At 42.2% G+C, this 14,216-nt stretch overlaps 1 protein-coding gene across 1 annotated transcript in view; it reads right to left on the reverse strand.

Moving 5' to 3' along the window:
• Window positions 1-6,116: 6,116 nt before the first annotated feature.
• The window catches only part of ITGB3 (integrin subunit beta 3), a 56,459-nt gene continuing 48,359 nt past the window's right edge, over window positions 6,117-14,216 (reverse strand). The window contains 2 exon segments of the mRNA XM_066262678.1: window positions 6,117-10,194; window positions 12,056-12,222. Coding sequence (XP_066118775.1) covers window positions 10,129-10,194; window positions 12,056-12,222 — 233 coding nt within the window. The 3' untranslated portion in view covers window positions 6,117-10,128.

The raw sequence follows: 14,216 nt of genomic DNA on the forward strand, positions 1-14,216 counted from the left end.
AGCACCTTAGTTGTTCATTGATTGCTTTCTCATATGTGCCTTGACCAGGGGGCTACAGCAGAGCAAGTGACCCCTTGCTCAAGCCCAGTGACCTTTCGGTTCAAGCCAGTGACTATGGGGTCATGTCTATGATCCCGCACTCAAGCCAGCGAACCCGCGCTCAAGCCGGATGAGCCCATGCTCAAGCCAGTGATCTCAGGGTTTTGGACCTGGGTCCTCTTCATTGCAGTCCAGTGCTCTATTCACTGTGCCACTGCCTGGTCAGGCCATGTCTTTTATTTTTGTAAACACCACCTATCCTCCTACTTCCCCACCTGCAACCCCATTTACAGTCACCTCTATTAATGAACTCAGCCCATTTTCCACTATTCATAAAGCATCAATTTCTAATGTGTAAGAATTGTAATGGATTCAGTCTTTATGCTGATCAACAGATTGTGGATAATTAACAAATCTTTAACACTTGTATCTTTTTAGTACTGAATCTGTTGATGAGCTTAGTCAGTTATACAGACTCCCAATAGCACCAAAGGTATATTAGTTAGGATTACGTTTTTTTAAATCAATAACAGAAAATCCCTAAATAATAGTAACTTAAGCTAGATAGAATTTTATTTCTCTCTTACATGCAAGAAGTTCAGCAATACACTCCAGGGCTGATTTATGTACCGTAGCTATTTTATTGCTCCACTGGCTTTCATTTTAACAATGGTTTAAGGGAGGTACCTCAGAGTAGCTTTCAGTTAGACAAAAGACTCTCTAAATAAAGATTTTAAGGTTAGGCTTTTTGGATCCTCTCAATAACTCTTCCAAGAAGCTGAAAGCCTTTGTCCTTCAGCAGAAGCCCAAGGTAGAGAAAGATTTATCTCAAAAATATTTATGGCCTGACCTGTGGTAGCGCAGTGGATAAAGCGTCGACTTGGAAATGCTGAGGTCACCCGTTTGAAACCCTGGGCTTGCCTGGTCAAGGCACATATGGGAGTTGATGCTTCCAGCTCCTCCCCCCTTCTCTCTCTCTGTCTCTCCCTCTCCTCTCTAAAATGAATAAATAAAAATAGTTTAAAAAAAAATATTTATGGATATGGCTTTTATCTCATGGACTGAAATCCAATAAGATTCACAGGAGATTCACAATATTTTAAACAGCATTATATTATCAGAAACACTGCCATCTTGGTCTGAAAGAGAGTACAGAAAAGACGCTTTTGGACTCTCAAGTTCTGTAAGCAGGAAGCATGCTGAGAAAACTATTTAGATGCAAACAAATGCTACCTTTCATGGGAAAAAAAAGAGGATGATTTAGGTGTAAAACTGAGAACCTAAATGGTAGAACCAAAAGCCATGGGGAATCATTATCAGTCCTTGAATGTGTGATTGCAAACCTGTAAATGCACCCCAGTGAATTTCAGAATTACTATGGACCAGTGACTTCTCCACCTCCTGTTTCCTGCCTTGTTGGAACAACAATGTCCAACAGTTATCCTGCCTGTCTTACCACCAATTTACATTGTTGTTTTAGGAAGGAAGCACGTGGCTTTTTTCTTTAGTTCACAGGACTTCAGATGGAGAGGTACTATACCTGAGGAGCTGTATAAAGGAGCTACATAGAAGAACCCTCATCCACCCCTGGACCTATTTAGAGGATAAGACTCCAGATTTTGAACTAACTATAATAAGATAAGACTTTGAGGCCTTGAACAGGATGGGTGTGTTTTGATATTCTAATTTGTGGCCAGAGAGTTGGACTGTGATGGTTTTAAAATATGTTTACAAATACTTTGATACCTATATTAGTTTCCGATTGCTACTGTTATAAATTAACACAAACTTAAGTGGCCTCAATAATTTATTATCTTCCATTTCTGGAGGTCAGAAGTCCAAAATATTCTTATAGGAATAAAATCAAAGGCTGCATTGCTTCTGGAGGTTGTAAGGGGAAATCCATTCCTTTTCTTTTCCAGTTTCCAGAGTCTGTATGCCTTCCTTGACACATGGCCATATCACTCTGACATGCTTTCATCGGTACATTTGCTACTCTCACTCTGATCTTGCCTTTCTCCTATAAGGACTCTTATGATTACATTGAGCCTACCCACATAGTCTAAGTCTAAGATAACTTTCCTATCTCAAAATCCTAATTATGGCCTGACCTGTGGTGGCGCAGTGGGTAAACCATTGACCTGGAAAGCTGAGGTCACCAGTTCGAAACCCTGGGCTTGCCTGGTCCAGGCACATATGGGAGTTGATGCTTCCTGCTCCTCTCCCTCTTCTCTCTCTCTCCTCTCTCTAAAATGAATAAACTAAAAAAAAAAAAAATCCTAATTATATCAGCAAGTCTATTCTTTATTCCATGTAAAGTAACATATATTCACTTGTTCTGAGGACATGGATACCATTTAGGGGAGTAGAAGCACTGGCAGTGATTCTGTCTACCACAAGCTCCCTCCCTTCAAGAAGTGGCAGCTAGTCTCATCCCTTTAAATATGGGCTGGATTTGGTGAGCTACATATAATAAAGAGAGTATGACAGAAATGATGATGTGACATAAAAACTAAGTCATGAAGACATTGCAGTTCCTTGCTTGCTCACTGTTGGATTACTTGCTTGGGAAGAAGTCAACTGATGCGCCATGTGGACACTCATGGAGTCCTATGGAAATGTCTAAGTGATGAAGAACTAAGCCTATTTATTGCCAACAGCCAGAATGAAACTAAAGCTTCCTTCTAACAGCCATGTGAGTAAACCATGTGTAAAGAGAATCCTTCAATTTCTTTGAGCCTTCAGTTGACTGTAGCCCTGACCAACAGCTTGAATACAGCATCTTCAGAAACTCTGAATTCCTGACCCCAGAAACTGCAAGATAATGTTTGTCGTTTTTGTATTTTTTTTTTCTTAAAAAAAATTTTTTTTTTTTACATAAAATTGGAAATGGGGAGGCAGCCAGAGAGACCCCTGCATGTGCCCACCGGGATCCACCCGGCACACCCACCAGGGGGCGATGCTCTGCCCATCTGGAGCACCGCCTTGCCGCAACCAGAGCCACTCCAGCGCCCGAGGCAGGGGCCACAGAGCCATCCCCAGCGCCAGAGCCAACCCCGCTCCAATGGAGCCTTGGCTGCGGGAGGGGAAGAGAGAGACAGAGAGGAAGGAGAGGGGGAGGGGTGGAGAAGCAGATGGGCGCCTCCCCCCACCCCCCGTGCACCCTGGTCGGGGAATCGAACCCGGGACTCCCACACGGCAGGCCGACGCTCCACCACTGAGCCAACCGGCCAGGGCCAATGTTTGTCGTTTTAAGCTGCTAAATTGTAGGGTAATTTATTATGCAGCAATAAATAACTAATATTATCCCCTGCATCGGTGGTTTTCAGCTTTTTTACACTTGGGGACTGTGTAAAAAAGCTGCATGTATCCAGCCAGAAATGGATACATACAACAAATAACACATGTAAAGTAACATTTCATGTAAAGTAACAAATAATACATAATAGTTGCTGCACGTAACAGTGCAACATGTACAAGCTGTTGCTTGATTTCCAAACTCCACATGTAAGATGTGTTGAATAGTACGTTTGTCTGAATGCTTTTTGTTTATTGTGCATGATTTGTAAATGCTCTGCACGGTGCAAAAGGTTGTTTGAATGAGCTTACAAGTTCCAAATATATCTAAGACAATCTCAATAGTATTTTCATTGATGATACAGGTTGATTAAGTGGCTATCACCCTCGGCATAAATGAATTTGACTAAGATCACCGGGTCTATAATCTTTATACATCAGGGTGGTTAACTCTTTTGCATACCAGCACCAGTCCACCAACTGGAAGTTGAAAAACACTGCCCTGGGTCACATCTTGATACATAATGTCTTACATTCTAGCTATTATCTCTACATTCTAGCCTGCAGAAAGGAGAAGGGCGGAAAGAAAGGCATTCTTCCTTCTTAAGTGGCACTTACTGAAAGTGTATGCACCTCTTTCATTTACACCTTACTGTCTATGAGATGGCCATGGCACACCTAGCTGTAAGAGAGGCTAGAAAACATAGTATTTATTCTGGGCAGCCATGTGCCTAACTAGAAATGAGAAGTTTTAATACCATGTGAGAAGGGGAAAACAGGTATGGGGGCACATTTAGCAATCTCTGTCACAATAGGTGATTATAAAGGTTAGGAAAAGAAAGTCCAGCATACATCCATCAACAGTTTTTCTTTCTTAAAGTATTTCTACTGACCACTAAATGCTATTTGCACACCCATCACCCTGACCTCTCCAAGGAATCATGTCAATTGAGTATGAGTCATGGGAAATCCCAACTAATATACTGATAAAACACAATGAATTGTAAAAGATTTTCCTCACAAAGTTCTTTTCAGGGACACTATTCAATAATCTACAATGGAAGTTTTACCTAAAGGCTCTTAAATATCCTAAACGTCGTTTTCTAGATACTTACATTCTATGTGCATTCTTCAGTGAATTGTCAGAAATGTACAACTGATGAAAATGTTTCCCCTATGCAAGAGGTTGGAGAGATATCATTATGACAACAGCTCTATGGAGTGCAATCAGGTTTCCTGACCGATAATTTTCTTTCCGCATAGAAACTCTTCTTGGGTAGTCTCATTAAGAGGGCTTTTAAATGTTCATTATCAATATTGTAACCTTGATTACAAGCATTTAAAACTGCCTCCTTGTGTGCTTTAGTCAAACTAACAAAAATTAGAAATATATATTTCCAAAAATATATTATAAAACCAAATGAAAATTACTTTTCAACGAGCATTAAACAGCTTGATATTTTTTCCTTACATCACTATGAAAAATTAGTGCACTGAAGTTCCAAGACAACCTGCTTGTAATTGGTCCCCGTGGTTGAGATGGCTGTTACTCAACTCAATCGAGTTCAGACTACCTAGGCCAAGAGTTAAGGGATTACAAATACGATTTGACATATAGCTTTTCATTTTGTTTTCACATAAGGTCCTCCATTTTCATCCAGACATTTAGTCATCAGTTACCATGATATAAATAAAACAGTGAGTTTTACAATATTTCACCATAAAAGGATTCAGTCTATGTTCACATAATCTTTTTATGATGTTATGCCCTATATTGTGTTTAAAAAAAATCTATTATTAGTAAGGAATGTAAGAGTCAAAGGCAACGATTATATTATGAGTGGTCTATAAAATACTTCAATCCCACACTGCTGGTGCTCAACACATTCTAAGTTATAAAAAGTGAAGTTCCATATTCTAGTCTTATTCTGGCATCCTATAGGACAATGTTCATGATTAAGATTTCAATCCCATCTCCCGTGAGTACATGCTGTAATATTATTTTCTTTCTTTAGCTTGGTACACAAAAGTTTTCTAAGATACCTGCCAAATACCTTGTCAGCTATTGTTTACCCTGTGATTCTGACCTATTGCTTCTTTTAGCTTTTTGTGGCTATCAATGAACTGAGAGCCCCTGATCACTTGGAAAATATGTAGATCAAAAAGTAGATTTTCATTTTGTGTGTAGGTATTTAGTTTTCTTAATTTATCAGCCAAGATATGTTCTTAATCTTTTAGTAACTAAGCTCACTTACTAGAAACTTCTTTCTAGACCAGAAAGGTAGGTATGGGAATCCTTAAATCAGTAATTCTCAAACTTGAGCATGCAAAAGAATCACTAAAACACAGAATACTGGGCCCACTCTGGGTTTTCTGATTCAGCAGGTCTGGGGTGAATTTTCATTCCTAACAAGTTTCCAGGTGACACTGATGCTGCTGGTCTTGGGACCATGCTTTGAGACCCACTGTCTTAAATAAAATTCAGGCATTTAAATGGTCCTGTAAATAATTTGTCACTAAGCCTTTATTTTTACCAACTTACACTTCCTGTAAACAGAACCTAGACCAAACTGACAGTCTGTTCTATCAAGAACATACAAGTTCCTAAAAATTCCTAATTAGGAAAAATAAAGAAGAAAACAATCCTCTCTTAGCACACTAATAACCTATCTGCTTTGAAAATGTTATTAATGTCTAAAGAAAAGCTCTAGGTTCTGAAGCTTTCGTTCCAGTAGTAGTCATCATTCTGTTACATTTGGAAACATGCTCATTCTAAAATAATCATTTTCACCCAAAGGAAACAGAAATACACAGGAAGCACTGGGCAGCCTTAGGCCACTTCTTTTCGGAAAACACATTTAATTCACTGTTGCACAATTCAAATAGGAGGTGGTTTGGAAGTCGGGAAAGCACTTAAGTCATTTGACCCAAAAATAATAAAGAGAAGTATCTTGAAATCATGGATGGCCTAGGAATGAATGGTAAAGAACTGACTCCTTATGTGACAACTTGTCAGGAATGTTCAGTTTCCCATTGCTGTTTATAGACCTTGAGACTGAACGTAAAATATCTGCAAGAGCACAAATAACCTTTTTGTGCTGTTGTCTAATCCAAAAATACTATTTGTAGATGTTCACCCTACATGATGCCAAAACTCACTGCTATTTGCTTTCTTCTGAACACAGCTACAGGTTCTCCCCTTATATAGACAAACAGTGCTTGTCTTCAAGGCCTAGGAGCCTCATTCCAGAAGCTCACAGAAGATTCCTCCTGATGATTTAATCCAGTGGTTCTCAAAGTGTGCACCAGGGCGCACTGGTGAGCTGTAGAAGATTTCCAGGTGCACCCTATGGTATTCCAGAGAAATATGTGCTTGTTGAGACCAAAAAACCAACAGGGTTTTTGGAGTTTAGATTTTTGGGGGACAGAGGTATAGGGAATTAGCTGTAAGCTGACAGGCTGCCCAACCCCCTACCTCACTTGCCTGATTAGGTTGCAAAAGGCTGTTAAGCTGTGGTGCTGGATTGTTTACACGACCCTCCATGTTCCCCAGAAAGACTGGAGGCAAGTTTCTTCTATCCTTTGCTTGGTGTAAAGTTAAGATGATATGTATGGTGGGGGTTTTCTGCACTCAACACAATTAAGAGTAAAAAGAGAGGAATTCCTCAATGTATTGATGAGGAAATGAGAGTTTGCCTTTCAAATATATGCCCAAACATTAAAGAAATTGCTAGGACACATCAGGCTCATGTTTCTCATAAACACAAGAATGAAAAAACACATTTGCACCAGGACCTGCCAAATTTACTAAATCTTACTTAGAAATGTATCTCTATATATAAAAAGATAACTTTTTGTCATTTAAAAAAATTTTAACCCCTTTTTTACGAATTCTAAAAAGCATAACAAAATTGTAACAAAAATGTTTTCTAATGTCAGAATAAATTTAATTTTGTCATATTTAATTTAATTACCATAAAAGCACGCTTGGACTTTATATTTTTGTCTTTAATATTTGACTTAATTATTATATTTCTCAGAAATTTGTATACAGTGCGCCCACAATTATTTGTAGGATTTTATATGTGCCTGACTTCAAAAAGTTTGAGAACCGGCCCTGGCCGGTTGGCTCAGTGGTAGAGCGTCCGCCTGGCGTGCAGGGGTCCCGGGTTCGGTTCCCGGCCAGGGCACACAGGAGAAGCGCCCATCTGCTTCTCCACCCCTCCCCCTCTCCTTCCTCTCTGTCTCTCTTCCCCTCCCGCAGCGAGGCTCCATTGGAGCAAAGATGGCCTGGGCGCTGGGGATGGCTCCTTGGCATCTGCCCCAGGTGCTAGAGTGGCTCTGGTCGCGACAGAGCGACGCCCCAGAGGGGCAGAGCGTTGCCCCCTGGTGGGCGTGCCGGGTGAATCCCGGTTGGGTGCATGCAGGAGTCTGTCTGACTGTCTCTCCAGATTTCCAGCTTCAGAAAAATACAAAAAAAAAAAAAAAAAAAATTGAGAACCACTGGTTTAATCCATTGGATATGTATTCTTTCTCCTTTGATATAGTTTCTTTATATAAACCATCTTATCTAAAGAAAATGTCCAACTACTACTCTAATGGACTCTTGTTTCTGTAGCCAAGGTTATAGTTAGGCTCTAAATTTCTTGGATTCCTTATCATCCTTCCCCCTCCCTCAGTTATCCCTCCGCCACATTACCATCTCCAACAGTAAAGGGTAATCCATGGGTGAGACAGGGCTCAGTTATTTGCCCCATTCCTAATTCCAAGGCTCATTTCAGCTACTTCTTATGGATTCCTCTTCCCTAACATGTGGATGCAAATGTATGCAAAGTGAACTAAGAAATAGGAACTAAGTGGAGCTTAAGGGCTACATCAGGAGATGTAACCGCTACCAAAAGTTGGAGAAGGGGCCGTAAGACAGGATAGAATGAGGCTTTTTCATTGACAAAAATGACACGGAATGACATCTGTTCTTGCCAAAGCCAGGTCTCTCAGGTCTCCCAACTGAAAAAACAAACATCAGCAGCATCCCATGGACTCTTCCCTGTGTGTTTGATGTCACAGAAAGATTTTGGAATGCTGACACTGAAAGTGGCTTTTTAGACTGGCTGGTCCAAAGCCATCATTTATCAAACTAGAAAACTGAGCCTCGGAAAAGAAAGTGACTTGCCTTAATTAAGGTTAAAAATTCCTTAGCTGCAACACTGGGGCCAGGACTGAGATTTTCTGATCATCAGATTGTTATAGCTCGTCCCCTTTTTCTTGGGGGTGGGGATGGTTGTAAACACCAATGGAGCAACTGCTGTTGCTACTGCCCATTTCCCTCCCCCCAGGAAAGGTCCAGCATGTCCACATGTCCATCCACACGGGATTCCAGGATAAGAAAGCCCTTACAGATCCAGTAACTGGGCAGAGACTTGCTATGAATGATGCCACGTGGAGCTGTCTGTACCCAGCCCAAGTCTGTATGATTTTTTTTAATATTCTTTTTCCTTGTCATCAAATAAAATTACAAATATAATACAAGTGTGTTTATATACATGTCCCTTTAGTTTAAACAAGCCTCATTGTGGTTTCAGGTGCCTCAATGAGAAAAAAAAAAATTGCACTTGTGGCCTCTCAGATTAATGACTGAGTTAAAATGAGGTTACCCAGCCCTCAGGAGAATAGGCCACACATGTTGATACAACTAGCCTATCATTGCACCCTTGTACTTATGCCCAGCAGACTCAGAGACCCGTGGGAATGACTCCTTCACAAGACACCCAGAGGTAGATAAATGCAATCAGCCCCATGGATGGTTGTAGCACAGAGTAGGTGTGTGGAGGTGCCTTCGACAAGGGGCGTTAGACCTGAAAGGTGAGCCAGACCTCTGGCTCTAACCGTAGCACCCTCCCTGGGAGGAAAAGCTTTTGGTCATGAAAGTCCCAGTAGGTAGCAAACATCTACAGCAGTGAGAATGTGGCAGTAGGAGGTAAGAGGCAGTGCTGGTATGAGGGTGAAACACTTATAAACAAACGTCTAGGGTGGAGCTGCCAATGGGGCATATCTGAAGGATTATAATTTTGAACTAGGGACCCTGGCACATTCCTCCAGGCTATGCATGGCCCCTGGCTGGCCCTGCCATCCTCCCTCCCAATGGATCAAAGACTTAGGTGGCAAGGACTCTCCTTATGAGATAACCATGCTGGACCGAGGTGATGGCCAAAGGCACAGGCAGCTTCAGTGGTTCAGCTCTCCCCTGATTGCCCCTTCAGCCTGAGGAGGAAAGGAGACAGAGGTATAGGTGACACTACAAAGCTGCAAAGCCCAGCTGGTCTCACCGTAGCTGCTGAGAGTCAGGCCCAAGAACCATAAACTCAAGGCAGAGTCAAGGTCCCTTCCTCTAGAATGGGAGGCTTCGGCCCTGCTCTTTGCTTCAGGGAGCACGGCCTGAGAAGGAAAGCTGGTTTCTCACGGAGGTAATGAAGAACATCTGCTCAGCTACGTAGGTCACGCTTGGGTTAAGTAGGGAGACTCCCTGAAGGAGGTGCTCTGAGGACGAAGGCTGAGGAGCTCCACTTATCTAGGATACGTCACAAGTTTTAAATTACACATTCCCCTGTACTCAGCACACTCACACGCACACATGCACAGAGACCCACACTTCCACATACTGACATTCTCCCAACCCACCCCATTCCAAGTGTCCAGTCCCACCCCACAGATATTATCCCCTGTAAACATGACAGCAAAGATGCCCACAATCCTGGGACAGTGTGAAAGTGATCTGAGGATGACTTCTTGTCATTAAGTGCCCCGATAGGTGATGTTGGTGAAGGTGGATGTGGCCTCTTTATACAGTGGGTTGTTGGCCTGTGGAGAGAACAGAAAAGGGTCTTACAGTGAATCTTCAATTCTACCCTCCCTTTAAGGCTTCCGTTTAATCCGAGAAATCTGCCCAAGACACCCTTCTCTGGGCTACACCCTCGGCTCATTGTACTTCCACATTCACTCTTAGGATAGGAATGGATAGGAAATACAATAGAAGACGGAATGCCATCCTGCCACTGTTTCTAAGGGCTTCAGTTTGTCCCATCCCTTTTGGTGATTCCAAAACATTTCAGAATAGCTTTTAACTATTCTTCCCTTTCTCCAACACTCACTCTTTTGCCCTTCTCCCCTTTTTCCTTTATTCTGACTGTGCTGGGAGATGTGGGCAGGGAAGAGAAATGTAGAAGGTGGTGTTCTGAACACAGAGGACAGATTTTGCTCAAATAATTCTGAATATGTTCTTATCTCATCCCTTCAAGCACAACCCGTAAACTGTGTCATGTTATCAAGAGGAAGTAAGACCCTCACTAGATTTCCCAAATTATTTTCTAATAAAAAGTGACACATCCCATAATGCCTGGTAATCCTTAGTGGTAGTTTCAAGAAACATAACACATTCTCATGTGCCTCAGAGACTCAGGATTTCTACATTGTCTGAACAGAAACATTTCAGTTTCGTGGGACCCTTGCATACAAAGGCCTGAGGTCACCATCAAATGGGAACAAATTTATAGCCTAAACATGGAAAGTCAGGGAGTCAAATGGCCATTCGGAAGGTCTAGAAAAAAGTTGAAATGTAGAAGTTGAACCAAAAGAGAACAGAATAAAGTTAAATATATAGAGGGTTCTCAAAAAATGCTTGTTTGGACTCAATCAAGAGAAACTTCAGTAAATGTCAGCTATTGTTCTATTTTTTCTATTTGTGTTTAACACTTTAAACCTCATTAGCAGAAGCAAGTATAGTGGTTCCTCAAAAAATTAAGACTAGAACTACCTTATGACCCAGCAATCCCTCTACTGGGTATCTACCCCAAATAACTCAAAAACATTGGTATATAAATACACATGCACTCCCATGTTCATCACAGCATTATTCACAGTGGCCAAGACATGGAAACACCCAAAGTGTCCTTTGACAAAGGATGGGATAAAGAAGATGTGGTACATATATACAATGGGATACTACTCAGCCATAAGAAATGATGACATACTGTCATTACGACAACATGGATGGACCTTGAGAACATTATACTGAGTAGATCAGAAAAAGCTAAGAACTATATGTGGGATATAAAACTAAGAGTCATGGACATAGATAAAAGCGAAGTGGCTACCAGGGGGAGGGGGTAAAGAGGGACAAATATACGGTGACGGTAAATGATTTGACTTTGGGTGATGGGTACACAACATAATATACAGTTCAAATGCTATAGAAATGTTTACCTGAACCTATGTACTCTTATTGATCAATGTCACCCCATTAAATTTAATTTTTTAAATAAAAAAATAAAATAAATGAGTAACTAAACTTCATTAGTATATAATTTATGTTAGTATATATTATGTTTTCCATGTTGAATTCTCAAGTTTGTCCTGTCTCCTTTAATTGGAGATTGTTTCCTTTTCATTCCATACAGTGTTCAGAGCAGGGATGGGCACTATCTGTGCTCGAGTCAGTATTCACTGATGTGGTCTGTGGTCACTTGTGGTAGAGAGAGAATCAGGTGGTTTCCAGGAAGTGTAAGAAAAACAGGACAGTTAGGCCATTTCCTATTTCCAGATCAAAGGCTAACTGAAGTATTACTGGCTGAACCTGGCTGCCGTGACCATCTGCTGCATCTACTTCAGGATCCAAAGCAATGACTTAAGAAAACACCCAGCCCAACCTAGACCAGTCTCTTACCGTGTCCCACTTTGCTCTGGCTCGCTCTTCTTCAAATTTCGCAAACTCCTTCCGATCATGGATGGTGATGAGGAGCTTCCAGATGAGCAGAGTAGCAAGACCAATGAGCAGAACGGCTCCCATCACTGAAAGGAGGACCACCAGGATGTCAGGGCCCTTGGGACACTCTGTCAGGAGAGAGCACAGAACAGGATGGTTGGAACTGGAGTAGGAATCACTTGAACTGGCGACAGATAAGATCTTCCTGACAGTAATAAAGTACTAGAAGATTCTCTGAAGGAAATAGGACTTGCAAAAAAATTAATTTTTTTTTTTTTTTGCATTTTTCTGAAGCTGGAAACGGGGAGAGACAGTTAGACAGACTCCCGCATGCACCCGACCGGGATCCACCCGGCACGCCCACCAGGGGGCAACGCTCTGCCCACCAGGGGGCAACGCTCTGCCCACCAGGGGGCGATGCTCTGCCCCTCCGGGGCGTCGCTCTGTCGCAACCAGAGCCACTCTAGCGCCTGGGGCAGAGGCTAAGGAGCCATCCCCAGTGCCCGGGCCATCCTTGCTCCAATGGAGCCTCGCTGCGGGAGGGGAAGAGAGAGAGAGGAAGGAGAAGGGGAGGGGTGGAGAAGCAGATGGGCGCTTCTCCTGTGTGCCCTGGCCGGGAATCAAACCCGGGACCCCTGAATGCCAGGCCGACGCTCTACCACTGAGCCAACCGGCCAGGGCCAAAAAAATTAATTTTTAAAAGGAGAGGAGGCAACATTTAGGATAGTAATAGTCTATCCTGAGTGGTTTAAATCAGGTCGTGGGTGTCATAGGCAGAATCTAGTCTACTCAATGTGGGTTTATACATATTTATTAAAATTTTGATTTTGTTGTTAACATTGAATAATCAGGAGTCTCCCCTTGAAATTTCAGATTTTTTTTTTTTAATCAGAAGATCTAGAAACATTGAACCTATCTTCCTACAGGGCAGCAACTGGTAAGAGCTGAGGAGCAGCTCCCCCTTTTAGAGGGGACACATTGGCCAGTGTCCTCACCACTCTCTCTTTACTCCACTAAATAGTAGCAAAGTGTGGCTTGTCATCGAGTCTGCGCTACTGTGGGCTCTGGAGCCAGAGTGCCTGGGTTTGAATCCTGCCTTACCACTTACTTTGCTATGTGACCTTTGATAAATTATTTAACCTTCCTAGGTATCTGTTTTCTGTTTTACCATCTTTAAAGTGGAGAAAGTAGCAGCACTGACTTTGAAAACTTGCTATGAGGAATAATTAAGGAATTTAAAGAACTCAGAACAGTGCCTGGCATAGAGTCAGTGCTAAATACTTATCAACTATCATCATTGCTGGCTTTCTTGTTGTACCTGGCTGTTTTCACTAATTTACTCACCTAGATCCTGTAGGTATTTGAGTTTGTTACCTTGGTTTACATATTTGCATCCCTGAGGGCTGGGAACCCAATGACCTTTTTAGTGTACTTAGAGACTAGGCAGCCTGCCAAACAAGACAATGTTTTGGGTTCCTTCCCAAAATATTTAGTCATCTAAAATCCTAACCCTATTGAAAGCTGACTTCCTCTTCAGCCCCAGTCAACAACCAACACAGACAGAGGTGTGTGAGGGCCGGGATAAGTTTGCTCAGCAGAGCTCTGCTTCTCCAAAACCACAGGAGTCTGAAGGGTGACCTCACTCCAGTAACTTCTCAGGTGTTATGTAATTAAGTGTTTGTATATATGCCTACTGATGGGTCTGGAGAGGAGGTCTCACCCACTTTCTACACTGTCTCCCACCTTCTTCTCTCACCACACACTACCCAAAAACAACTACCACCACAAACCCAAATTGGCATTTTCCCAAGCCACTAAATTACAACCTGTCGATAATATGGAATGCCTGGAGAGAAGCTATAAGGTTCCAGTGTCTGAGTTCCCAGGAGTGCAGAGCCCAAGTCCTTCTGGGAAAAGCAATTATGAATTCTCTGGAAGACTGAGGTAGGACAGACCCTTAAATCCCAAAGTGAAATCTCTTCAATTCTGTGTGTCAGTATGGGCCAGACAGGTAGAATGCCAGGAGGTGTTTGTGGGGCTAGAAGGCTATCTGTTAACCACCTGTTCTGAAAGGGGTGGATGGCAGGCTTCCTGAAGACAAGATGAAGGGGTCTCTAGACAG

This window comes from Saccopteryx bilineata, chromosome 2 (assembly GCF_036850765.1).
Source record: "Saccopteryx bilineata isolate mSacBil1 chromosome 2, mSacBil1_pri_phased_curated, whole genome shotgun sequence".
Taxonomy (NCBI): Eukaryota; Metazoa; Chordata; class Mammalia; order Chiroptera; family Emballonuridae; genus Saccopteryx; species Saccopteryx bilineata.